The 26826-nt window shown below is 38.5% G+C and overlaps 1 protein-coding gene across 1 annotated transcript in view; it reads left to right on the top strand.

Moving 5' to 3' along the window:
- Positions 1 to 12561: 12561 nt before the first annotated feature.
- The window catches only part of adamts6 (ADAM metallopeptidase with thrombospondin type 1 motif, 6), a gene marked incomplete at its 3' end in the record, with an annotated part of 104817 nt that continues 90552 nt past the window's right edge, over positions 12562 to 26826 (top strand). Inside the window, exons 1-6 of the mRNA XM_079804511.1 lie at positions 12562 to 12720; positions 17570 to 17934; positions 24290 to 24458; positions 24682 to 24899; positions 25028 to 25111; positions 26118 to 26263. Of these exons, the coding sequence (XP_079660637.1) occupies positions 12633 to 12720; positions 17570 to 17934; positions 24290 to 24458; positions 24682 to 24899; positions 25028 to 25111; positions 26118 to 26263 (1070 nt within the window). The 5' untranslated portion in view covers positions 12562 to 12632. The remainder of the gene's footprint in view (positions 12721 to 17569; positions 17935 to 24289; positions 24459 to 24681; positions 24900 to 25027; positions 25112 to 26117; positions 26264 to 26826) is intronic.

Here is a 26826-nt window from a genome sequence, read left to right as displayed (position 1 = left end):
AGCGCTCATCTATATTATTTTACCTGCTGCTTTGAGGAACACCAGCAATACCGACTAGAGTAGGAGAATCCTTCCCTAGTATGTCTTGGACCAATTTCACTGTCTCGGACAGGTCTTATGGCGATGGCCCTCCTCCTTTAATTCAATTCAATTCAATTCAAATTTATTTGTATAGCGCTTTTCACAATACACATTGTTTCAAGGCAGCTTTACAGAAAGTGCATTTCATAGATGTACAGTAAAAATGTTAGAAAGACAATGTTAAAGAATAATGTTCAAAAAAGTTAATCAATCGTGTATTAATTTAGGCCATAACAACGCTGGCGTTGAGTCGTCTCTTCACAGGCGTGGAGTCGTCTCATCACAGGTGTCGGGGCATCCGAAGTCTCCATGGGAGGCTGGATACAAACTGGAGCTGATGAACTATTTACCTCGGGACTATTGTCCCGAGATAACAACAGAAAAGCAGATGGGAAATGATTAGCGTAGCTGCTGTTCAGAATATTATATTAATGCTTTTGATCCGATTTAACTGTAGTATAAAAAGATAATTATAATGTGAATGCTTGGCTAAAGAGATGCGTCTTTAATCTAGTTTTAAACTGGGACAGCGAGTCTGAACCTCGAACAATATCAGGAAGACTATTCCAGAGTTTAGGAGCTAAATGTGAAAAAGCCCTCCCTCCTTTAGTGGACTTAGATATCCTAGGAATGACCAGAAGCCTCGAGTTTAGTGATCTTAAAGAGCGCGATGGATTGTAGGGCGATAGAAGGTCTGTTAGATACACTGGAGCTAAACCATTTAGGGCTTTATAGGTTAGTAGCAATAGTTTGTAATTGATACGGAACTTCACAGGTAACCAGTGTAGAGATGATAAAATTGGTGTTATTTGATCATATTTTCTTGACCTAGTAAGAACTCTTTACACAATAAAACATATGTTAAACTGTTTTACACAAAGCGTGCTACTTTTTTGATACAATATATCCAGTCACGTAAATCAATTTAGATGGAATGTAATTTTTTTTACAATTGTTTCTTTTCTTGAGCTCACAACTACAAAAGAAAAAACATACTTTTTCATGACTACTGTCAGCTTGACAGCAAGAACTGCCAGGCTTAACTCATTTCATCTTGTGCAAATGAGTTATATCGAATTTGGAGGGTGTTTTTTCTTTTACTGTATTCTTCTAAAAGAATGGACTTTTCGTCCTATAAAATGATTCTGGAATTTGGTCCGATTCAAGGGGAATCAGAATACCAAATCCTGACTGAATGAGAGGAGGAGCTGGGGATGGAGGAGGGTAAATGAGCTCTGGAGAACGCGATAGCTGCTGATAACACTGAAGAAGCTTATATTTGTATGCTAGTGCTGGGCGGTATACCAGTTCATACTGAATACCGGTATTTATTTTTGTTCTGATATGAATTTTGATGATACCGCAATACCGGTATATATGTCGCTTAACCAACGTTCGGAACGCGGCGCAACTCGTCACTGTTTGAGAGGGGTCTCGTTTCACTGTTGCACTGTAGTGAGAGCACAGCTGAGATCGCATCACAGCCTATGGCAAGTCCAACATTATCCACTTATATTGTTCACTTGAAGGAGTGAATGAAAACGAGTGAGTGAATTCGGACAGCCTTTGTGTGTACATCAGTACACTCGTTATTACGGTGCAATGTGGGACAGAATGAGTGCACTCAATCCACTATGGGTTTGGACACCACTACAAATGGCTGTCCCCTCAAAAAAATGCCCTATTTGAGGTTATAGAGGGCGATTTTGGATTCAGCTCTTGATTACAGCGGAGAATTCAGAGATCGGGTTTCTTCGCGGAGCGCCGTGATCAGATTAACAAAGGTTCTCTGCATGGATCATATAGCATATAGACCGGAGCAAGCGCGTTTAAACGGGGCACTTCAGCGCTGGGAAGATGAATGTGTATTTAAACTGTCATTTATGTAATAGAAATGTGAAATTATTTTAGAATTTGGTGCCTTCTAGACTGAGAAAAGACAGAAAATGTATTTTTGTCTCATGTGGATGAAAGACAACAACTCCCAGAATGCACTTGCTTCGCTGCCCTACAAGGCCACTCCCTACACTGCCCCCAGCTTCGTTTTGATCTTCATAATAATACAATATTTTCATTCAGTTAGAGAATAAACACTACAGTTAAAACCTGAACGTGTCTTTTCAATAAAGTGTGAGTGAGCCGAACGAAAGTCAAAGGACAAACGCAGCAGGAGTCAGATTTCATTTATCACGAGAGGGAAGTAAGAGCAGAGCAGAGCTGAGGTAAGTGAGGCTGTCATTCTCAGCGCGTGTCCAGTCTGGTGCGTTTTCTGATCGCATATGGAAGCTAAACTTTCATAGGAATTCATTGAAAAGTTGAAACACTCACTTTGCTCTGCACCGCTCCGTTATGAAAGGCAGAGCCGAGTGCATTAACATTTTGTGCGTGAGATCTCTCCCCTGTGGGCGGGTTGAAAACATGCGGAACAGCACCTTCTACTGGCTGTAGTTTTTAGCCTCTGGCCAAAAAATCCTTCCATGACGCAAAATGTAGGGCCCTATAATTTCCGCGTTCACGGAATCGCGGAATTGGCATATTAACAGGGAATTTTACATATTTGGAATGAAATGCTGTTTTGTGTGGGAGAAGAACGTATGTCTGGGAAAATGCAGACTGGGGGAAGCAAATCTGGGCGACACAACCCCTTCAAAACAATGGGTGCGTCTCAATCAGCCCCCTAGTTCAGTAGTCAGGGCACTGATCAGGGAGTCAGCCCATTGACTTATGTCCTGATCAGTGCCCTGACTACTGAACTAGAGAGCTGATTGAGACGCACCCAATGAAAGTATGGCGAAGCGGCTCCACGGCTCTGCTTTCGTTGGCGGAAACGTTAAGAAACTCAATGCTAAGCCCTCAGTACCGAGTCGAGCAGCTCCCTCGCGGGGAGTGCTTGCTGTATTTTGCCTTGTTTTTAATGCACTTTAATGTACTGTATGGAATTAATATGTCTTAAATGAACTTGAGAGGAAATGAGATGCGCGGGAGAGCGCGTCTGATCCGCGTCATGTTCGGAAGTGGCTGCTCTTAAAGTGACAGCAGCACTGATAATGTCTGTCATTAATGTTCATCAAAGAACAACGGGAACAGAGAAAAGTGTAGCTTTAATGATGATTAATCTATTTCACTTATCATTTATGCAGTTAAGAAAGGTGTTGATAACTTAATTCAATTTCTGTGTAGGCTATGTCTAACAGGGAAGGCAATGGGTAATTGTTTTTTTTATATTTTATTATAATGGGTTTATGTAAAGATTGTTTTAAGTTAAATTAAATTAAAAGTTGTTTTTTAAAGCCTAATAAATGTTGAAATTGGCAGCTTTCAGTTATACTGTAATGTAACGTCATTAATGTTTCATAGAGACATTAGTATCAGTGATACTGGCCTTCATAAAAAGATGCCATTACAACACATATTTAAAAATATAGTAGTAACTGAAATTATTAATATCAAAATATAAAAAAACTCCAATGTTTTTTAATTGCAATTAATCATGATTAATTACAGAAAAAAATGTGATTAATGAAGTTTTTTTTTAATCAATTCACAGCACTAATATTTTTGTTGTTACTTGAAGTATTTAGAGTGCCGTATTTGTCCTGAAAAGTAAATGTGATGTTTGTTACCTCAATAAATTTAAGGTCATCCCTATTTTATGTTCTATTTATTAACATTAAAAGCACACTCTTTTTACGACTAAAATAACAGTTAAAGGGTTAGTTCACCCAAAAATGAAAATTCTGTCATTAATTACTCACCCTCATGTCGTTGGACACCCGTAAGACCTCCGTTCATATTCGGAACACAAATGAAGATATTTTAGTTGAAAGCTGATGGCTGAGAAAGGCTTCACACAGGCCTCCATTGGCATTCAGTACATTGACACTTCCAAGATCCATGAAAGGCACTTAAAACGTCGTTACAAAGTCTATCTCACCACAGTGGCTCTACAATAATCATACAATGCGACGACAATAGTTTTTGTGCGCAAAAAAAAATCAAAATAACACCTTTATCCAACTTGTTCTTGTCTTCCGTGTGCGCCTCCACGACGCATGCGCGAGAATATGACGCAGATCCGGCGTTCGGACAGATGACCCAGAAGCGATTTGTTTACGAGCAGAGGAAGACGCGCGTGTCTAAGCTGTTGGATTCTACATTGATCGTGCTTTAGGTCTCGGCGTAGTGCTCAAAATGGGGCTTAAGTGTGTATTTCATCGATTCCCGAACACTGGCGCTACGTCATATTCTCGCGCATGCGTCGTGGAGGCGCACACGGAAGACAAGAACAAGTTGGTTAAAGGTGTTATTTTGATTTTTTTTTGCGCACAAAAACTATTGTCGTCGCATTGTATGATTATTGTAGAGCCACTGTGGTGAGATAGACTTTGTAACGACGTTTTAAGTGCCTTTCATGGATCTTGGAAGTGTCAATGTACTGAATGCCAATGGAGGCCTGTGTGAAGCCTTTCTCAGCCATCAGCTTTCAACTAAAATATCTTCATTTGTGTTCCGAATATGAACGGAGGTCTTACGGGTGTCCAACGACATGAGGGTGAGTAATTAATGACAGAATTTTCATTTTTGGGTGAACTAACCCTTTAAGGGTAAAAAAAAAATGAATTCCCAAAAATTAAAATGGAAAAAACGGAATTTGGGAAAAAATAAAACGGATTTTATAGGGCCCTAAAAATGACAATATTTGCATCATCTGAGGATTTTTTCCAGAAATAAAATGCATAATTCTTTCGTCTCAGGGGGATATGAGAGGGGAAAGTACCATATTTCAAATATACTACGGGGTTTCTACTGATACAAAGCTTAATGCTAAATCACTGAAGTTACCCTTTAAGTTTTTTATGGACCTATTTTCATATACTCTAGTGCTCTAAACGTGAACCAGCAGCGTGTATACGCACATATTTCATCACGTCTTCTTCAAATGAAATGTATGCAAAGGACACTGATACAACCGTACGTCTAATCACAACTGCGATGACACGATGGGTTATTCTGCTACACAGAAGACAATGCAAGTTAATAAATAGACTAACAAACCAAAGAAGAATGGGCAAAAAAGTAACTGCTTTATTCTTTCTGTGTTAAACTGACGTGTGTTGTTTATTCAGAGACTGTAGTGCTCTTAAATGTATTGAAAATATCCTTAGACCTTTTAAATGTTCTTCCGCGTTTCTCCCTCGTTTGGGCAGTTTGTTGTTATATAGGGTAAGATTTTTAAAATGCTTAAGGTGCCCTCAACTCTGTTTTTTCTCTCTCCATGGTCATATTTTGATATTCATGTGTCTGTAATGAGCGTGTTGCAGGTCTGTGTTTTATTGTTTGTTATCTTCCCACAGCATCATTTTGTGGGGCTTTGCACACCTGTATTAAGGTAAGGTCATTTATTTATAAAGCACTATTGATATGTTTACCAATGTGCTGTACAATTCATATCAATTTGCAAAGAGCAAAATACACAAAACACTAATGTTGTACAACACTGACTGATTCATTCTAGTGAGGAATTTTTCTACAATATTCGCAAATCGTGACAGTAAAATAGGGCATTCTAGTCAAATCTACTGCAGTATTTCCTCTCTCAATTAGTAGAAAATGTGGTTAGCACCCGGTCATGCATAGGGGAAAAAAATGACTGCCATATACCACGAAACCGATATAATTTTTTTAAATACAGTGATATAAATTTTCGGTCATACCGCCCAGCAGCACTAATGTATGCTGTGATAGACGTCGTATTCCTATAGGTAGACGTGTTCAGCTGATGCGAGTTTGACTAACGTGACCTGCCAGAACTGACGCTATGCTTAATTATTCTCCATAACTCATATATTTTAGTACAGCTGTGGTTGTAGCAAAGGTTAGGTTTCCGGTCTGTTATATTCTGTTTATTGAGATGTGGTAACTATAGCAACCGCAGGTCCCATTGCTGTACGTTGCCAAAAACTACCGTGAAATGCTTAGTATAAACACTTAGGTAAGGGCGATGGTTAAAACATTTGTTGCAACGCTCTTAAAGAAATCACTTGCCTCAGGGATTTTTTTTTCCTCTCAGGGATAACTGTACTTAAGGGTTTTCATCCCAGGGCATCAAAGAAAATGAAACACCAGCATGTTTTCAGTATCCTGAAAACACAATACCACAAGACAAAGGCATCAGCTAAGACAACATTAAAAAGTTAACATAGTAAAAACATGTAATATTGAGTTTCATAACACAGGAATTCTTACTGTTGAAGCCAGCCTATATTGGTCATGGGGCAGATGGGCGCACTCAAACAAGGATGCCCACCATATTCGAGCATGCACGTTCCTGCAGGTGGATAAAGGCGACCAGTGTAAACAGGGCTGTTCTTCAGCTCCCTGTCATCATGCACAGACCCGGGATACCCAACAAAAATGTTGAGTCAACTTCCCCTGGTGCTCAGTAATGGCCTGCAGCTGGACAGAATGAAACAGCTTCCTGCTAAAGTAGCACTGGGCGGATGTGACAGCCAGGTGAGCAAGACCTACTCCCACTGCTTCAAGGTCATCTGCGGTGGGGAAAGCACAGTGGACTTGGGGATGTCGAAGGGCAGTAACACTATCCTGTATGCTGCATCTTTAGCCAGTCAGTAAAGGAAAACACCAGCACCTCCATGTCCTTTTCCCACCCATAGTCACAATTGGATTTTAACCCCAGCAATTAGGGACTGGATGGGCTGCTATGAAAACCGGAGTTTTGGGGGAGGTCAGCTCCATCTTCGAGCTGGATGGCAGAGGCTGGCTAAATACACATAAAATATGCAGATATCAACATAAATAAATACATATTTTTTAATAAAAATAAATATGAATGTTTCTTCATGTTAAGACATTTATTTATTTTTTTAGTGCTGTCAATCGATTAAACATAAATTAATTTTTTCCTGTGATTAATAACCATTAAAACACTTAATGTTGTATATATTTTATGTAAGGAATAATTGATGACCCGAGGTGGTGATGCGGTCACGGCGCGAAGTGAGTGTGCATTATTTTTCTAATAATTCAACAGCCTGGAGTCAATTATTCCGCTTATACTACGGTTACCACACCTCAAGACATCGATCCGATGATTCGTCCGGTTTTTGTACTTAAATCGCTATTGTGAGTAGGACTATTTCTTCCGCGTCTCATCCAACGGCTCTTTTGCTAGTTTCGAAATGTAATTTGGCTCAAGCCTCCGTTACCAGCTTTAAAATAGCATTCTACTGCAGTTATTGATGAAGTTATTAGAAAGAGAGTGAGAGGTTTTTGTGAATTAGGCTACCTGATGTCTGCTGCCGCCCAGTTGTTGAACATTTTATATTCACCGTAAATATTAAAATTTACTTTTGGAAAATCGCCTGTCATGTTGTTTTTTTAGTCCTGTAATTTCCGTTATTACAGTTAACTATGCGAAGTGATATGGAACTGTAATGCGGTCAAGAGAGCTGCCTGGAACTACGTTCGCTGTGCGTTTCCCAGAAAATAATTGCACACCTCAGAACGTTCATCAGCCAATCAGATTCAAGCATCCAATGGCTCCGTAGTATAAAATGTAATAATTTCACTTCTGATCTCCAAATTCATGTAGAAACAACATGAAGTATATTTTAAATACTTGTTAAATGGCATGTATCACTTATACTAATGCAGCTACAGATGTCTCAATGAAAAAAAACAAATTAACATTTCTTAGGCTTCAAAAAATATAACTTTTAATTTAAGTGAACTTAAAAACAATCCTCACATTTAATTTACATTCTGTATAAGTAGAAAATGGGCTATACATAAATTTAATAAAGTTATCAAACAGTTTTCAAACACTGCATAAATTATATATAGATGAATCCTTATTAAAGCTTCAAACGTTTTATAGTCAAGAGCAGTGAGTAATAGACTTTCTCACAAAAACCGGAAATCCTGTCAAGCGTCAACACATCAGAAAAACATACCTGGGCAAGAGAAAATGGATCAGAGTCTACACAACTTCGCTAACGGATTTGACAAATATTACATTTGATGGAAATAATTTTTTTTATAAAGGCCTATTTTGACCTTTTGTTTTTCACATTAATGACATCATAAGTGGTTACTGTCACCTTAAGGTTTGAATACTGGCGCGCGTCGTGTGTGTTAAAGCATTTGCATGTCATATAATGTAATGCTAGGCAAAGGATGACAAAAACAAATTGATGCTGCATTAAGAATTTACCACCTGAGTTTTCTACGAGGGGGAAGGGAGATGGGTGTGAAATACTAGAGACTCCCGGGAAAAAATGGTTGACACAGACAGGTAACTTATTATGACTGGCTTTTATTTAAAAGACGGGACTTTCCGTCATATGGCGCAGTAATACGAGTGCATCGTCTTTGTATCTAAAGTCTTTGGTAAAGTTGTAAACACGGCATATTTTACACGTTAGAAGTAAAAAAGTAAAAGTGATTCAAGTGTAATCAATCGGTCTCTGATATAAGTTATCTCTGTCCACCGTAATGCTGCTGGTTCTCGTTCGGCGGGTAACGTTAACTTCGGCCTAACTTAACTTCGTTTCACTCGTTAGCGAAAAATGCTGCACCTCAGTCCACAAACTGTGCACAGTCTGAGAAATGTTTTTAACAAAGTAATTAGTATATTTAGGAAAATCAATAATTTGTTTTATTCAAGGGGTTAGGCGTTCCCATCACGCTAAAAGGCCGATGCGACACTCGTTTAGGTGGCTGACGTTTCTGTGTGTTGCCATGCATACAATTTTTTTATAGCACAGTAACGATTTTATAGATGAAATAAAACATATACATAAACCTGTGTTTTCCAGAAGTCTTAGTGTGAGGATGCCAAAAGCCCGCGCTCAGTAACAGAACTTACCTTCGGTTTACGGCGGTGGTGGGGGAGGGGCACGTGTCAGAAAGATTGACTAATAAGAAGTTTTTGTAAAAAAAATATATATATATATTCATTTGAAATAAGTAATAGCCTAATTGTGAGCCTTGAAACTGATCAGTATAATTCTCAAATATTTTGATTGAAATTTAAAAAATAGCCTATAGCTATTTTAAAAATCGAATTAGTCAAATACTAATTTATTTTTGTAAAAAAAAAAAAACTTAAATAATATAAATTAGATTATAGATTTTAAACTTGAGATCAAAATTTATGGAATTTATTTGTCCACAACAATCAAAACATAGTATTATTGTTACAAAGCCACTGAATATTTTTTTAGAGTAACTCACACCCTGACCGTCAAATCTTAAATTCTATCCACAATTGGCAATGTGAAATTGAAATGCTTTATTTTGCATATGCAAAGTACTAATTTCATCATTTATGTATGATTATATGATTAATAAACTATCACCACAGCCTAATAAAAATATGCATAGGCCAAATGGAGTGGAAAGAGCACTTTATTGATGCAGAATTATTCCGAATGAACCTTCCTTTATTTTATGAAAACGTTTTAAAAGAGATATGTTGAAGTATCTTTCTTCGTGTAGACGCAAAATTAATCCGTGAACTCCAAATAACAACAACTATAAATATATGCTATTTTTCCCGAGGCTATAAATTAGTATTATTTGATATATGCTAGTTTTGTATTAGCCCAGTAATCAGTGCACTGTCACATAGTCACCACGCGGCGTCGCTGCAAACTAAGCAACAATTCCCTATCAGCGTACACACATCTAACGCTAAATGCACAGGAAACACCAGTCCTTTTCTTCCGAGCACTAGACTATACTTTTTATAATATATTTGTTATTTTATTGATAATGATATTATTAATATGCATGTATTTATTTCTAATGGTAATTAATTGCCTACGTGTGCAAATTATAATCTTTTATTAAAAAAGACACTGTAGTTAATCATGATTTTGCTTTTATTGTCATTCATTGTCAAACCATATAGCTACATAAAAAACAACCTCGACGTTCAAAATGAATCAGGCTTGACTTAAACTCTAACAATTAGAATAAGCTATAGACTTAACTATATATGACTTTCTGTCAGTAATATTTGGTGTGTTTGAAATGGTTAATTGTCATTTGTTGTGAAAGTAAAAAATAAAGAAAATGAATGTCTTCTATTAGGAATATAACGCCAGACGTGTTCTTGATAGGTTTGAAAGTTACGCACATAGATGTTTGTTATTGATTAAATGAACGTTCGTGTTGTTACCGTGCATTATTCACCTGACGATCCGATTGAGCGGGCGCGCGCAGGGCAGGCACATCTGCAATGACGTCATATGGCGACCTCCCCGTCTCTCTCGCGCTGCCAGTGTTTGAGTTTGAGTGCTGGCTCAGATCCGGCTTCAGTATTAAAGGCTGCAAGTCTCCTGCATGCGCACCGGTCCAATGTGCATTACTGTTATTATTCATCTCTGGTGAATCAAATATCACGAGACCAAACAATAAGCCATCACACACGCTGGAAACGTAAACAGTTAAACATGAGCTGAGTTACACAAACTTATTCAACAACTTTTTCATATTTTGGAGATGAGTGCATGGAGGTTTTTTTCCAGCCTTTTTCATTGCATTGCTGATGCAGTGAGTTCATGAAGAGCTTTTTTTGTTGCTGTACAAGGACACAACTACATTTGTTGGCATGAGAGGTAGAATGGCTTGAAGCGAAACGAGAGATTTGCTGAAGAATGCACTGAAGTGGATTCAAATGAAGATTTCTACTGTCTGCATGTGTTCTACAAAAAAAGATGAAGACGGTAACTATCATTTCTTACGGTCTTTCAGACAGGAAGGATAGTCTGGGCATTCCCGGTGGAGTTTGCATAGAAACTATCAATGCATGACAATATAACGCCATAACGGAGTCTGTTTTTAATAGTAACCTTTTGCGACTGCTTTATCTCAAACGCAACATTAATGAAAGATACTTCATCAAAAAAGAAAAAAAGAGTCCCTTGGTGCACATTTGTAGTCTTCTCACTGGGCTTGTGTGTTTTTTATTTCAGCGGTCAGTGTAATAGTGTTGGGCAGTTGCCAGCTGTCTGGGTCAGACACGTTTTAGACTCGAGCTGCTGTCTGGAAGAAGCCGCTTTATTAAACTCACGAATGTTCGTCTGCACAGTAACTGCCGCTTCTGCTGCGATAGTAAGAAATACACGCAAAAGGAGGTGATACAGGATATATCTGTTGGAACTGAACGACTCTTCTGCTGGCTGTTCGAGAGAAAAGCCGGCATTTGATCTGATGTTCATCCGGTGAGTTACTTCTGGAATTACCTTTACTATTATCACACAGAGCTACGATACATTAGTCTAGCAACGGTAGCCTACTGTAATACAGTCGTGCTTGCGCTTATTATTATAGATGTATAGGAAGACAGACAAAAATGGATGGATGGATGGACAGAAAGATAGATAGATAGACAGACATTATGACAGATAGTTAGACAGACAGTGGATAGACAGACAGAACAACATGAGTGTTGGCAAATGTTGATAGAATATACATTTTTGGATGAACTATCCCTTTAAATCACTTTAAAAAGTGTAATTTTGTGTAAGAAATAATAATTTAAGTAATAATGAAACAAATAAATCATAAAATAAAAATATGCTGTTGACAAAATGACAATATTTTGACACTTTCTGGATGTCAATTGTTAGCGGATCATGTTCTCCACCTGTGGTTTCTCTGATAAGACGCTGGTGTGAACTTGAGAACTGACTTCATACATCCACTAAAAATCAGCTTGAGACCAGATGATAGTACTGCAAAAAAAAAAGGCTCAGAAAACATACTTTTGTTCTGTAAAAAGCTCTAGCAGCATTCAAGTGCAGATGACATTGTATTTCATACTTTGTACACTAAAGAAATTCTTGTGGATCCCATTCACACATCAAAAAATCTTGCAACGTTCAAACCGGTTGGTGAAACTGATCATCCAGTCATGTTATTTGCAACAGGTTTTCATGCCTTGAATCGGAAACAGGCAGGGCTGCTAATAGTCAAGTGCAGGTGTGAAAATGATAACCTGAAGTTACGGCATCCCACTCAACACCTATGAGCTCACCATTGTGTGTGTGTGATCAAACCTGCTCAAGTCCAGATGTTACAGCTGCGGAACTGCAATCTGCTCTTGATAAAACACAGTTGCAAATTTGTTTTCAGTCAACTTTTAGGAACATTTAGTGAGATTAGAAACTGGCAATTTTCCACTGACAAGGTTTTTTCCACTCTCATTCATTTCCAGGCAAACAAATGGATAGTTTGGGACAAGCTCCTAATATAGATCCGCTGCTTTGGAATAACATGATGAGAGTTCTTATGGATTCTTGCCCTGCTCATGGCTGACAAAAGTGCAGGCACAAGTCCTTCCTAGAGACTTCACCTTTAGGAAGACTTTTAAACCTGGGATTAAGTGTGAACTGAGATTGTATCGAGGATGCTTGTCACGGATATGTTATGGTGCGAAGTTGGATTGATCATATCGCTTTAATCCACTTGTAGCCTCCCCCAACCCCCCTACCCCCACACCCATGTCAGATCTTCCCTAAATTATGGAAATTTTTTGGAAGACGCTGACTTGGATATTTAGCCTGGTCTTGGCCGCTGCTGAAGCTCAGATCCTTTCATACAACTCTCAAGGTAAGTTGAACAGAAAGTGATGACTGTAGCTGTAACAGCTGATATCATACCAGATCTGAAAATTCACCAGACAAGCCATAACTCATTTCTGCTTACAATGATGTCATTACGACACTTTCAGCTCTACCCAGAGGAAACATTTATTGCTCACTTATGTTTCATGGAAAGTATCAAGCTTGTCTCAGGTGCTTCTCCTAAACGTCCTTGAGAGAAATGAGACAATCATTGACCTGCAGCAAAAGTACAGAGTACAATGTGGGTAGCAATGATTTGGTCTTTGAAGAATTTCGTGAGCAATGTTTGAGTTCATTTTGAGATCTCTGACTTTTATATCTGGCAGACCTGGACACAGTGTTAGACATTTTTGTGATCTCCCCTGAAACTCTACAGATCAGAGAAGCCGACTGACTGATGTGTATGCCTATTAGAAACAAATAAGACATTAAAGAGATATCTTGTTTGTTTCTTTATTATATGAACACACTAGTAAAATATCTTTTTAATATGTCATTTGTGTCTCTTAGACATCAGCGAGACAAAATAAAGAGCAAACTGATTTTTCTCCTGAGAATACCCCCTCAGTAATCTCACTTTTCTTCTTGAGTATCAAAAGTGATCTCAACAATGTCTCAAACTGTGCTCAGATTTGCCTGTCCCGAGGGAAATTGTATTGCTTGCATGGCATCAGGAGATGTTACAAGGTCTTGGGTATCTGAGGTAGTTACGGGTATCCTTTTAAGTCATCTTAACACCATTAGCTGCGTTTCCACCAAAATTACCTGGAACAATTTGTCCCAGGAACCTTTTCTACCCAGACCTGCTGCTGTCTGCGTTTCGACCACGGTCTAATGTACCGTGAAGATTAGACGCAAATTAGTCCAGTGATGTAGGACTGCGGGTGACTTTTCAGTTACAGCTGGATTTCGTCCTCCACATATAAGCTTAATAAAGCCCGAACCTTGTCGTCGGTCCATCGGTTGTATTTTTTAAACTCCATTGTTGATTCGAATAGCAAACAACTCTTACTGCACGCACCACAACAGACTTTCAAAAATGGTGATTGAAATAAAATGCGTGGAGTCAACCAATCAAAATGTTGTGTTAACTCAACCAATCAGCATGTTCAGCGCCCAAGTCCCACCCCCAAACGTTCCTGAACTTCACAGACAAGGCTTAAGCCTAGTTCGAGACTAAAATGCATGTTTGAGCTGTTTTAACTGAAAGCAACTTGCACTGGCATATCTTTGCCAGTGCTAATGTTGTGTCTTAAGATGCACACCAGTAATGTTTTTAATGTTTATAAAAGGTAAACTAAGGCCTAATCCTGGCTTAATCTAAGCCCTGTCTGTTAAACCATGCCTAAGATAAATTTGATGAAAAATGTGTTCAAATTGAGATCTGACTTTCAACTAAACAAATCTAACCCTAGTTTGAGACATTGTTGATCTACTCTGAAACAACAAGAGGAGACACGTGAGATTACCGGGAGCGAAATCTGAGAAGCAGAAGTCTAACACAAAAGTCTCCATTTGTTCTCTTTGAATATCACTGCTGTGAAGGAGAAACAACTGAGGCATTAAAGAGATGTCTGCAATCACATTTCAGAGATTTAAAAATAAGTTCAACATTTCTCATCAAATTCTTCAAATATCCACATTCATTAATGTATATTTATTTCTCTAAAGCAGTGGTTTTCAACTGGTTTGGCCATGGGACCCACATTTTCCCATGGCCCTTAAAGGGATAGTGTTGTGTTCTCTTAAGTGTTGTTGGAGAAACCCAAACATAACAGATAGTTCACCCAAAAATGAAAATTCTGTCATCATTTACTCACCCTCAAGTTGTTCCAACCTTGTATGAGTTTCTTGGCTCTGCTGAACACAAAAGAAGATATTTTGAAGAATGTTTGTAATAGGGGTGCACCGATCCGACTTTTTCAGTCCCGATACCGATACCGATGCCTGGGCTTTGTGTATCTGTCGATACCCGATACCGATCCGATACTATTGTTGAATTAATAATAAACTGTATATCTTCCACCTTATACCTTCCTTGAAGAGACTAAAGGCACCAGACTTTACTAACTAAACATAACTAAGACAAAATAACAGATGAATGTAAAGTGTTGAATTCTTATTTATTTAAAAAACAATTGTGCTTTCAAATCTAAAATAGAATGTAATCAAACTTCTTTAAATAAATAAAATGTAGCAGTGGAAACAAAAAACAGTCAAACATACAATAGTAATCTGACAGTTACCAAACATTTTTTACACTACAGATCATTGTTTTGGTATATAATCATATCAATATTAAAAAGTAGCATTACAAATTAACAAATAGTCTTAATTTTCTGCCATATGCAATTTAATAAAAATGATCAGCTAGCTAATAACAACTTTGTTCTGGTTTCACCTCACTCCAGATTAAATGATTGTAGGCTAGGCCTATTTATTTTACTACACATTGTCAACAGAAATAAGCTGAAATACTGTCGATAATTAAAAATAATTCTTACTACCCACTCTTGCTTAATTGGGTAAGCACTTGTGTTCTCATTTCAGATGCGTTCTGAGTAAATTAATAAACTGATTCATGAGTTCAGTGTTGGACAGATCAGTTGTTCTAACCAGTCGTTAAAATGATTCTGTTCAAATGAGTCATCAGGTCACGAATCGGACATTAGCAGACACGTTGTGTGTGAATCCCGTCTGTAAGAACATCGCAAAAGATGTCAACACAAAGAAAACACTTCATAACTGAATAAAATTTGTCTCCCGTTTATTGAAAGTATGCTTTATGTCAGCTGGTAAGAGAAGAGGCAATGTTTTTTGAGCGCAATTCACAACCAGCGATATTTCAAGGACAAATTTGTCCGAATGCGTCACGTGCAACATGGTTTCGGTCTTCCGACCTTTTGATTTGGATTAATATGTGAAATATGAGAGAGCTAACGCTGATTATTTTGAAGACCCAGAGAGTGTGCGCGGGGGAGGAATTCTCTGATCGGTCTCTCTGTCACTCAGTCACAAGCGCAGCATCTGTTCTACATCACTCGTAAATCACAATAACTCATCAAATTAGGCTTTGGCGGCCGTCAAAAAATGTTCAATGCAGGAAAAACCCTGACTTTGCAGTAATACCACCTCCCCTCGAAACATTTAAGTTACTTTGCAGACATTGCGAACTAGTTCGCGTGGCAAGCGTGAAATATCTCCTCCACACAGCCGAGTCTCTTCTAGCATGCGACACACGTGAAGCTGACGAATGACGTCGGTTCTGCTGCGACGGAAAAAAACACCTGGATCGGCTTGTGGATCTGTTCATTTTTCCGATCCCCGATCCAGCTATTTTGTCAGTATCGCGGCCGATATCCGATCCTAATATCGGATCGGTGCACCCCTAGTTTGTAACCAAGCAGAAAGAGCAACCATTGACTACCATAGTAGGGAAAAATACTATGGTAGTCAATGGTTGCTCTATCTGCTTTGTTACAAACATTCTTCAAAATATCTTCTTTTGTGTTCAGCAGAGCCAAGAAACTCATACAGGTTTGGAATAACTTATGGGTGAATAGATGACAGAATATTCATTTTTGGGTGAACTATCCCTTTAAGCCGCGACCCAAATAAAATTTTTTTGAACCAAGCTAATTTATTTCTCATAAATGGTTGACATACACACAAGTACTGTCCCCTTTCCAATTTCACTAACAATGATGATGAATAAACAGTATTATAAGGTTAGGAAGCAGTTCCAAACTAGTTAGTAAGTTGGTATGAGCCACCACAGTCATCAATATAGAATTGGTGGTATTTTGAGTTAAGGTTACAGAAACTACAGTTACCGTGGTAAATACAAAGAAATAGGGAGTGAAATCTGAAAAGCAGAAGTCTAACACAAAAGTCTCCATTTGCTCCCTTTGAATATTACTGCTGTGAAGGAGAAACAACTGAGACATGAATGAGATTTTGAGTTATTTTTTTGAGCTAAGGTTACAGAAACTACAGTTACCTTGGTAAATACACAATACTAAACTGATCCTGAAGAATATAATGAACATCATACCTGCATGCAAATCCTTTCCAGCTAACACACAACGTACCACTTACGTACTTTATTTGTACTTTTGTGTAATTTTGGTAATTGACAATGTAACTATACTCTTAGTTTTGACTGCAAAAATGCATTCTGTGTTAGAATAATGACACTGACATATAGCCTGACATATTTCAGATACTAAAACAAGACAATGCAAGATGCAGGTCAGTGGAATGGAAAAAAACCCTGCAAGGTCTAGAGACTTTTTAAAAAAAAGTTTATCTTTTTTTTTTAACTTGAGCGCCACGTTTTTAGAACACTGTCATGCACGAGACACTGCAAAAGATACGAGTACAATGGTCGAATGCTTTTGCATAGAAAAACTATGGAATAGTAGTGCAGTGAAATGGAAAAGCACATTCTGTCTGACAGAAGAGCAAAGCCTTTGCAGAGTCAATAGTGTTCATGCACGTCTTTCAAAATAACAGTAAATAACAACGTTTTATTGTTGTTACACACTCCATGACCCACCCAAAACGGTCTTGCGACCCACTTTTGGGTCATGACCTACCAGTTGAGAAACACTGCTCTAAAGGATTTTTAGGAGAAACATCAGAAACAAAGTTGCTACTAGAATTAAACGCAACTTAGCCGTGAAAGGACAACCTCTGAACAATTAAACCTTACTCTGAGCACAACTGCCACTTACAGTGCTGAAATTGCTTGTTAACTTTTGGTTTCCCATGATTACCCTCTCCTTTGTTTTGCTCACTGTTATCTGCTTCACTTTATTCCCCAATACCAAAAGCGGAATTCCTGTCCACGCTGGAGCACTATCAGCTAACAGTACCAGTGCGGGTGGATGAGAGGGGCCAGTTCATGAGTTACACTGTGAAACATTACAGGCCCGGTCGACGGCGACGTGGACTCGACCAGGCTGAGCTGGACCACACTGAAACCAGGCTTTTTTACAAACTCTCAGCCTACGGCAAGCACTTTCACCTGAACCTGACACTCAACCCCAATCTGGTTTCTAAACATTTCACAGTAGAGTACTGGGGCAAAGACGGACTAGACTGGCAGCATTCAGTGGTCGATAACTGCCACTATGTTGGATATCTACTGGATCAATATAGCACTACAAAAGTGGCATTGAGCAACTGCAAAGGCTTGGTGAGTACAATTGATTTTGAAAAATCTTAATGCTTTTGGGTGTATGAGAAGGTAAGTATGCTGTTTTTTCTCCAAAATACCTCAGGAAAAGACACACTGTTTTCTGCATAAAAGAACAGATTGGAAATTGTACATTCACACAGGGATATGAAAGCATGCTGGCCAATGACATGTGGAATATGCATTGCATTTTATTGCCCACATATCTAAAGATCTTCAGCTGAAGTGTTTACTTCCTCAAAGGGCCCCATATTTGCTGACTTAGCCTTTTTTTGATGTGACTGATACGCTGTCCTTTCTGTGAATGATTATTTCTAAACCACGAGAATATGTGCTATTACTTTTAGGGATTGAACTTATGATCTTCATCTGGCAAAGAAGTAGCTGCAAAATGCTTTACTTTGCACTCAGAACACCTTAGAAAAAGTAACCGCATTGCAGCGCCCTCGCAACGACTCAGAATACTTCAATAACTGCGTAGCAAAAATCTATAGCCAAAGTGTGTAATTTCTGCAAAAGTAAAGGTTGTTGTCAAACAGGTTTCCTGAACGCTATTGGTTGGACGAACCGATACTCACAGCATTGGTTGAGTTGATGTTACTATGCTGGGAAGCTGATTCCCTTTCTTGGGAACCAACCTACAAATGGCTTCTTTGTAGTTTTCTATTAAGCCTATTAAGCTCAGATAGGAGACAGGATTTGAACATTGAAAAATGTAGTTCATTGTCCATGTCAATGGCTTGCTCAGCAGTTTAACTCCAGAGCTTCAGGCCAGCATTCAGAATGAGTCAGCGTGTCTATTTCACATTAATAAAGCTTAGGCAGCAAGAAACTCATGTGTGTGACTCTAACACGAAGGAGAGAGAGAGAGAGCTTAAAGCTCCTTGTCTGTGTTGCTGCCAGAGTTCTTATCTATGTCCCTGTCTCTGTGTACACGGCTGCTTCTGCTCACTGTTAAAGTGACTGCTGAGTGACAGCAAAATATTAGCTTAGCTGTCTCTCTGCATCGGGCTCGAATCCCTCCTGCACCTGCAAGCACGTTGCCAGCTGATTCCTATCTCACGCTGAGCATTTCATCTGGAGGGGACTTTGACGTCGCTTGCTAAAACGCACTACACGGTTGCTGTGAAACGTGGCTTCCCGTGATGCGATGTGATTATTGTAATGTTAGATCATAGCTCTGACTAGTATAAACTAGTGACATTTTAAATTGCCCCGACAACTAACTTCTATAAGTAACTAAAAGGGTTTTAATGCTGCACAGCTTAACAGCTTAGCTTGTTGAGGCACTAAAAAAAAAAACGTTTGAATGCCTCTGTCAAGTAGGGATGTGCAAGACTTTTCGACTAGTTGATTAAACGATACGGCTGGTATTTGACTTGAAAATACAAGTTATTAACTTTTGTTTTGCACATTTAAAGGAACGCCAACTTTTTGGGACTTAAGGTAATTCACCGTATCCCCCAGAGTTAGATAAGTCCATACATACCATTCTCATCTCTGTGCGTGCCATAACTCTGACACACCCACCGCTAGCTTAGCTTAGCACAAAGACTGAAGGTAAACGGCTCCAGCTAGCCTACTGCTCAATAAGTGACAAAATAACGCCAACATTTTCCTATTTACATGTTGTGATGTGTGTAGTTACATCGTGTACCAAGACTGGCGGAAAATTAAAAGTTGTGATTTTCTAGACCGATTTGGCTAGGAACTATACTCTCATTCCTGCGTAATAATCATGGAACTTTGCTGCCGTACCATGGATGCAGCGGTGCAATGATATTACACAGCGCCTGAAAATAGGCTAACTTCCGTCAACATAAGCAATGTGACAACCTGCTTACACAGAGAGCGTGCTGGGGACTATTTTCAGGCGCTGCGTAATATCATTGCGCCGCTGCATCCATGGTAGGGCTCAAAGTTCCATGATTATTACGCAGAAATGAGAGTATAGTTCCTAGCCATTTTCCATTAAATGTACTCTTAGTCTTAGTACACGATGTAACTATACACATCACAACATGTAAATAGGAAAATGTTGTTGTTATTTTGTCACTTATTGAGCAGTAGGTTAGCTGGAGCCGTTTACCTCCAGTCTTTGTGCTAAGCTAGGCTAGCGGTGGGTGCGTCAGACAGAGTTATGGCACACATGGAGATGAGAATGGTATGTATGGACTTATCTAACTCTGGGGGATACGGTGAATAATCTAAAGTCCCCAAAAGTCGGCATGTTCCTTTAATGTTTTGTTTTATGGTTTTACAAAGGCTATGTAAAGGCTAAAGGCTATTTAAATTACCCTTATGTTCCATTTTAATATGAATATATTTAGAAAAGTTTATATCAGGAGCGGAAAACAAAATTTAGTTTTACCTCAAATTGCATGCAATCGTTTTCTTTTGTAGCGGATTCAGAGATATGAGACTAGTCCACTAGTGTGACTCTTATTTTGTTCTAATACTGTAAGACATTGTTCTGCAGAGCACAAAAAAAAAATCAACATTTTTGTCCATACAGTGAATGTCAGTGAGGTCTGAAACAATATTGGACCCCATTGACTTCCATTGTATGGACAAATAAAAAACATTGACATTTTTCAAAACATCATCTTTTGTATTCCAAAGAAAGTCATACAGGTTTGGAACAATAGTGGTAAATTGTGAGAACATTTTTTAATTCTGTCATTAATTATAATAATAATAATTCATAATAATTTGTTACATTTATATAGCGCTTTTCTAGGCACTCAAAGCGCTTTACATATAGAAGGGGGAATCTCCTCAACCACCAACAATGTGCAGCATCCACCTGGATGATGCGACGGCAGCCATATTGCGCCAGAACGCCCACCACACACCATATTTTTATTGCACACACCATATAATTACTCACCCACATGCCGTTACAAACCTGTGTTCATCTTCGGAACACAAATGAAGATATTTTTGATGAAATCCGAGGGGCTTCTGGACCATCCATAGGCAGCAATGTCATTGCAACTTTCAAGGCTCAGAAAGGTAGTAAAGACATCATGTTTGTTTTGTTTGTTGCACACAAAAAATATTCTCAAATTAATTTTTATTTTTGGGTGAACTAACCCTTTAACGCAGGTACCTTTATCTACTTTTCCAAAAATGGTAACTTGACTGTAGTTTAAATACTTTAAATGATCGTATGCTTGTATCTTGGCAGGCTTCAGATTTAAAGCTTCCCCAACAGTGGAACTTAGATATTTGTGCATTTTGTGTCTTTAACTTGACGAGAAACTGAGAGGAAAATTCTCAAGTGAGTCGGCCCTGTGCAATTACCTTAAACTGGTGTGTTCTTGTGGGAGGACAGGCCTCGATATTGGATTCCACCCTGGTATCAGCAGCACCCTCGCATAAATCTATGAGAATTTAGAGTGGCTCTGCTGGTCCTGAGGCATTTCCTGCAGTCACTGTGTCTGCGTGCAAACACAAAACCTTCTCCCTAAACCACTCTGCAGACCTATAGTTTCAGGAGTTCAGTAAATAGAGTTTTACCTGAACTCCACAGTTACTCCACAGTAACAATATTGCAAGAGATCACAAAATAATGATTTAATATTTCAATTTGAATACACCTCAGGATCTCTCAGCAGCATTTGAGACATGGTGCTGGTTACCACAGCAAATCATTTCTGGTTCCTTAGTTTGTTAAAAAACCTCCCATCTCAATGGCAGTTGTTTGGCTGGCACATGACCTCCAGGAAGCATCTGACCTCACCTGTTTGCTGCTCATGGGCATTCACTTTTGGTCCAATTTTTTGAGCAAATCAAGCTGCAGGAGAATATGAACGTCATAACATCAGATTGGTTGATGGCACCACAAAAACATGCAGAGGCTTTCAGCAGTAACTATTCTGAAACATGTCCTTGTACTGGTTAAAACTCTCTTCACATCCTGATAGCAATCGATAATAGAAGTGGTTTAAATATAAACAAATATATATCTTCTGTGGAATGTTGGTCTAATATATTTCCATACCTCCTCGCACCTGCTCCTATATACATCAAACATCATCAGTGTGTTCCGTAAGACTATGTAGAGTTGTAGACAGTCACTGAGCGCCACAAACAAACAGCAGGCGCCTTTTACAGTTCCTCCTGAACCAAAACTACAAGCTTATGTTGCATTCACTGCGTTTCAGTTACCGCAATTACGAAATAGCAACCCGTGATTTTCTACCCCGAGCTGTTAATGTCCTCAGACTCTGATTTATGTGTTTCAATGTCAGCACTATCAACACTGAAATGAATCTGCAGCAGAATCTGAATGAATCTGAATCTTTACATTCATTATTATTGTAATATTATGTGTTTCTAGATCCAAGGTAATTTAACGCCGCCTCTTGTTACGCTTTGCAGCCTGAGGGACGCTGTATTCGTTCATGTGTTTTGGAGGAGGGTGGGATCTTATGCTTTCAAAGCTAGCTTGCTATCGCTAGCCTCTCTGAAATGGCATACCCTACCTTTTAAGGGACATCCAAAAAAATGGATTCTGATCAAGGAGTTATGACCAAAATCGGGCCTCTTAGACTAGGATCTGTCCTGTAACTGTCCTGACTGTTTTGGCTAATTGATAATACGTTTGTGAAAATGAAAATTAAATTTAAAATGAAATAATGAAAACAATATTTTGTCAGAATGTACAGCTACTTTTGAAAGGTTGTCAATGAGAAGGAGACTCTTTGCACACAGAATGGTGTAGTTACAGTATCTACCAGCAGGGGCTATCTGCTGACGCTAAGTACATTAGGCTGAATCTGAAATCGCCCCCATATACCCCCTATCAAATAGGGCATAATTTGAGAGGAGAGCCATTTGTAGCTATGTCCATAGTGGATGTTATCAAGTGCACTTATTCTATCCCACATTGCACCGCAATAATGAGTGTACAGCTGATGTACTCTCAATGGCTGTCCAAATTACTCACTCGATTTCATTCACTCCTTCAAGTTTGCTGTATTAGTGGACTAATGTAGGGAACAGTGATTAAGGGTTTAGGGGGGCGATTTCGGATTCAGTCTTAGTTTTACTTAACCACTAAAAAGCAGAAACAGTGTTCACAGTAATGCACTTACTATGAAAGTCTATGGGATGTACTGTTAAGTCTTTTAAAAAAATGCACTTTCCGTTTTTTTATTGGTGGTTTGTTGGCCGAGTTCCCTGTGTCTGTAAAGGTTAAAATTCCTGCACTAGTCTTATGTTAATACTTTTATTTTGACTGTAGACAACCTCTTAAAATCATGTATATTTTAGCATTTATTCTGGTCTATTGTCTTGCCCACTTGTAAACATAATGTTGAGTTTTTACTAAGGGACAAGAGTAAATTATTTTCATTCACAACTGCTGTCAATAGAGCTTAGAGATGTTTTAAGACACCACAACCAGTTAATTAATCTAATCTCATGCATCAACTGGTCTCATGTAAGTTTGATTTTTCCCAATGGCTGGGATCAAAACTCATTCTGAAAGTAAAAGCAAACTTAATGTTCCACTTCCACCATTAAATCAACCAGATAACTCAAACAAAAGCTTGAGAAATTCCAATCATCTCTGCTTTATCATGTCCATAATATTAGCTTTTCCCCATAATTCCTCTTTAGTTATAATGGAGAACGAGACAGTTGCAATGATGCTAAAATGTTATATTGTTATTGTTGCAGCCAAAAGTACTGGCTCACTTTACTTCATAAATTGAGATCTCTGCATTGCCTCAGTCATTTTATTGAAACCAAAAATGGAAAAACAATCCTTTGAATGCCTCAGCAGTTTTCGCTGTGCATCACACAGCATACGGCTTATATCAACTGCGCTTTTGTTTTGCGTATGCAGCGTTTGCTATTTCTTTGTAAAGATTTAATTGGTCTCATTGTGGAGTTTTACAGACTTGGAGAACATGCCAGAGCTTTTTTTCTTCTTCTTCTTTTTCTATAAACACATTTCTGAGGCACTTTTTGAATTGATGTTAAATTGGTGGTGTTCAAGTGCGCAGATCTGTGTGCTTTGGTTCCTGTCCAGGTAATTACGGTGTTGTTCTTTATGTAATTGGTGGTTTTGAGGGATTTATCTCTTTGATTTGTATTGTGTCATGCTTTTGCATTTGCTTGCAATGCTGAATGATATGAATTACTTGAAATAATATGAGTTCTAATTATCTGTGTTCTGCTATAAACTATTTATAGAGACGATAAGCATTTAATACAGCCATTAAAATGCATTAGTGTCCTTGACATTGCAGATGGAATATTTCAAACCTTGTCTGTGAACATATTTTCTTGCTTTTCTTGTGTGCGTTTTGTGTAACCTATCATTTTCTCTTTTCTTATCAAGCATGGTGTCATAACCACAGAGGACGAGCAATATTTAATAGAGCCATTAAAAAATATATCCAGAAATTTCAGTGATGTCAACCACGAAGGACAACCACATGTTATTTATAAAAAGACTTCCATTCCTTCTCCACAAGAGCCAAGCGAGGAGTTCAGCTGTGGTGTTTCAGGTTGGTAAACCTCCATTTGGCCACATTGTGACATAAACAGCTATAGATAGGAGTTTAGGAAACGATGGTCAGTGGTTCAGGTTTTGGCTGGAAGTCTCTCCAAACAGCCTCAGCATGAACGTTGAGTGAAGATCTACTCTAAAGTTCAGCTGAACCTCATTTTTACTAACAACTGAACTGATCTTTTTTTGATGAAAATGTGAGTCATATTTGTTTTCTCCAGACCTCACAATAAACAGGACACCCTTCCAAGATACCAACTCTGAAGCAAACCCACCTTACCCATTCCCGGGCGGTGACAGCTCGACGGGTGGCCACCGCCAGCGCCGTTCCGTCAGTTCTGAGCGCTTTGTGGAGACCCTAGTGGTGGCGGACAAAATGATGGTTGGCTACCACGGTCGCAAAGACATTGAGCACTACATCCTGTCCGTAATGAATATTGTAAGTTTGGTCCTGCTTTTCTCATGCGTGTTTGTCTCAAATGCGTGTTTTATTCCCTTTTAAGGGTACATCGGAACTCGAACAGCATTTGGCTGACTTTGTGTCTTTTCTTCTTTTCTGGAGGTCAGGTTGCCAAACTTTACCGTGATGCCAGTCTTGGAAACGTTGTGAACATTATTGTAACCCGCCTGATTGTTCTGACAGAAGATCAGGTCAGTGTTTTAATGTGATGCAGAAGGTTTAATGTTAATGTGATTCAGAAGTCTTAAAGGGATAGGAATTCTGTCATTGTTTACTCAACCTCATTTTGTTCCAAACCTGGACGACTTACTTTCTTCTTTGGAACACAAAAGATGATATTTTGAAGAACATTCATCTGTCTGAAAATCATTGGGGTTTAATGTTGTTTTGGACCCCATTGACTACCATTGTACGGACAAAAAACAACAATACATGTGTAATTTTTGTGTCCAATATGATAAAAGAAAGTCATACATGTTCCGAATAGCATGAGGAAGAGTATATGATGACCAAATGTTAATTCTTTGGGTGAACTATCTCTTTAATGGTGTAACTTTTTTTTTTTTTGCATTGTTCTGCAAAAACAAACCGTTTAAACAGTTTACAGCTACATTTTGGTTTAGCAAAAGGTCAAGACTAGGCTAGGTGTTATTTTCTCATGCATTCTATTCCTCGTTCTTGTCTTTCGTCTGCATTAGCATTAAATGAGTGTGAGCTCAGAGTATTTTTAGAAGCTTAGAAACACACCTCACAGTAGTCTGCTGTTTTATTAGCTCGAATAAGACAGATGGTATCATGAATCGTCTGACCACTTTTAAAGATAAAAGTTATTCGAACAGATATGCCTAGACATTGTCCCTCAGGGAAACTTTGTAAAAGATTTTACATTAATGTCTTTAATGAGAGAGCCAGGGCGTTTGTCTATGTTTTTTTTTTTTTTTGTTCTTGGAAGAGTCAAATAACTCTTCTCAGACTGGGAAAGCAACCAAAAGATCCAACTACCACAAAGATGATGTCATTAGAGCTACAATTCGCATTGTACCAGCCAAATAATATATATAATATATTATATAAAATAATAACTCAACGATCTGAAGCGTCCTTTGTTAAATGGTGACTTCATTTCAAAATGCTGCAGGTCAGATTGTGTCGTCTCAAACAAAGTTTGATATGTTACGTTGATGTTCTACGTTGCAGCCCAACTTGGAGATAAACCACCATGCGGACAAATCTCTAGACAGCTTCTGTAAATGGCAGAAATCCATTCTTTCTCATCAGGGAGATGGAAACAGTATCCCGGAGAATGGGATCGCACATCATGACAATGCTGTTCTCATTACAAGGTCGGTTACTATTATTTCCATCTGATTTCAGGGGTAGTTAATGATTGAGGTTGGGAACATGGTTAGGACTATGTTTGTTTGAAAGGAATGTTCTTCAAGGGCCAAGATGTTGATCCAGGAACACATCCTACTTGGTCACCAACACTTCATCTGTTTAAAATCATGTTCGATGACAAACATTTATTTAGCCAACATTTGATAGATTAGGTTATTATTGTTACCTTTCCATAACTACAGAATTTTACTACGTTGCAAAGTGCAAATACTTGGTAAAATGAATACATTTGCTATTCAGCCTGGTTTTAGTATTAGTAACTAGTTAAAGAAGACCTATTATGCTTTGTTACATGTTCAATGTCTGTTGAATGTGTGTAATGTTGCTGTTTAAGCATGAAAATGGTCTGCAAAGTCATAAAGCAGAGAGTCACTCCAAAGGGAGTTATTCTCTATATCAGTGTGCACTGTTTCTGAACTCCCTGAAATGCCTCCATTGTAGTCTTGAGTTTCTTCCCGGAACAAACACGTCACAATATTCCTCATTTAATTAATTCCCTCCCAAAGCA

The sequence above is a fragment of the Gobio gobio genome, assembly GCF_949357685.1.
Source record: "Gobio gobio genome assembly, chromosome: 22".
Lineage (NCBI taxonomy): Eukaryota > Metazoa > Chordata > Actinopteri > Cypriniformes > Gobionidae > Gobio > Gobio gobio.
This window is presented reverse-complemented; position numbering and strand designations above follow the sequence as displayed.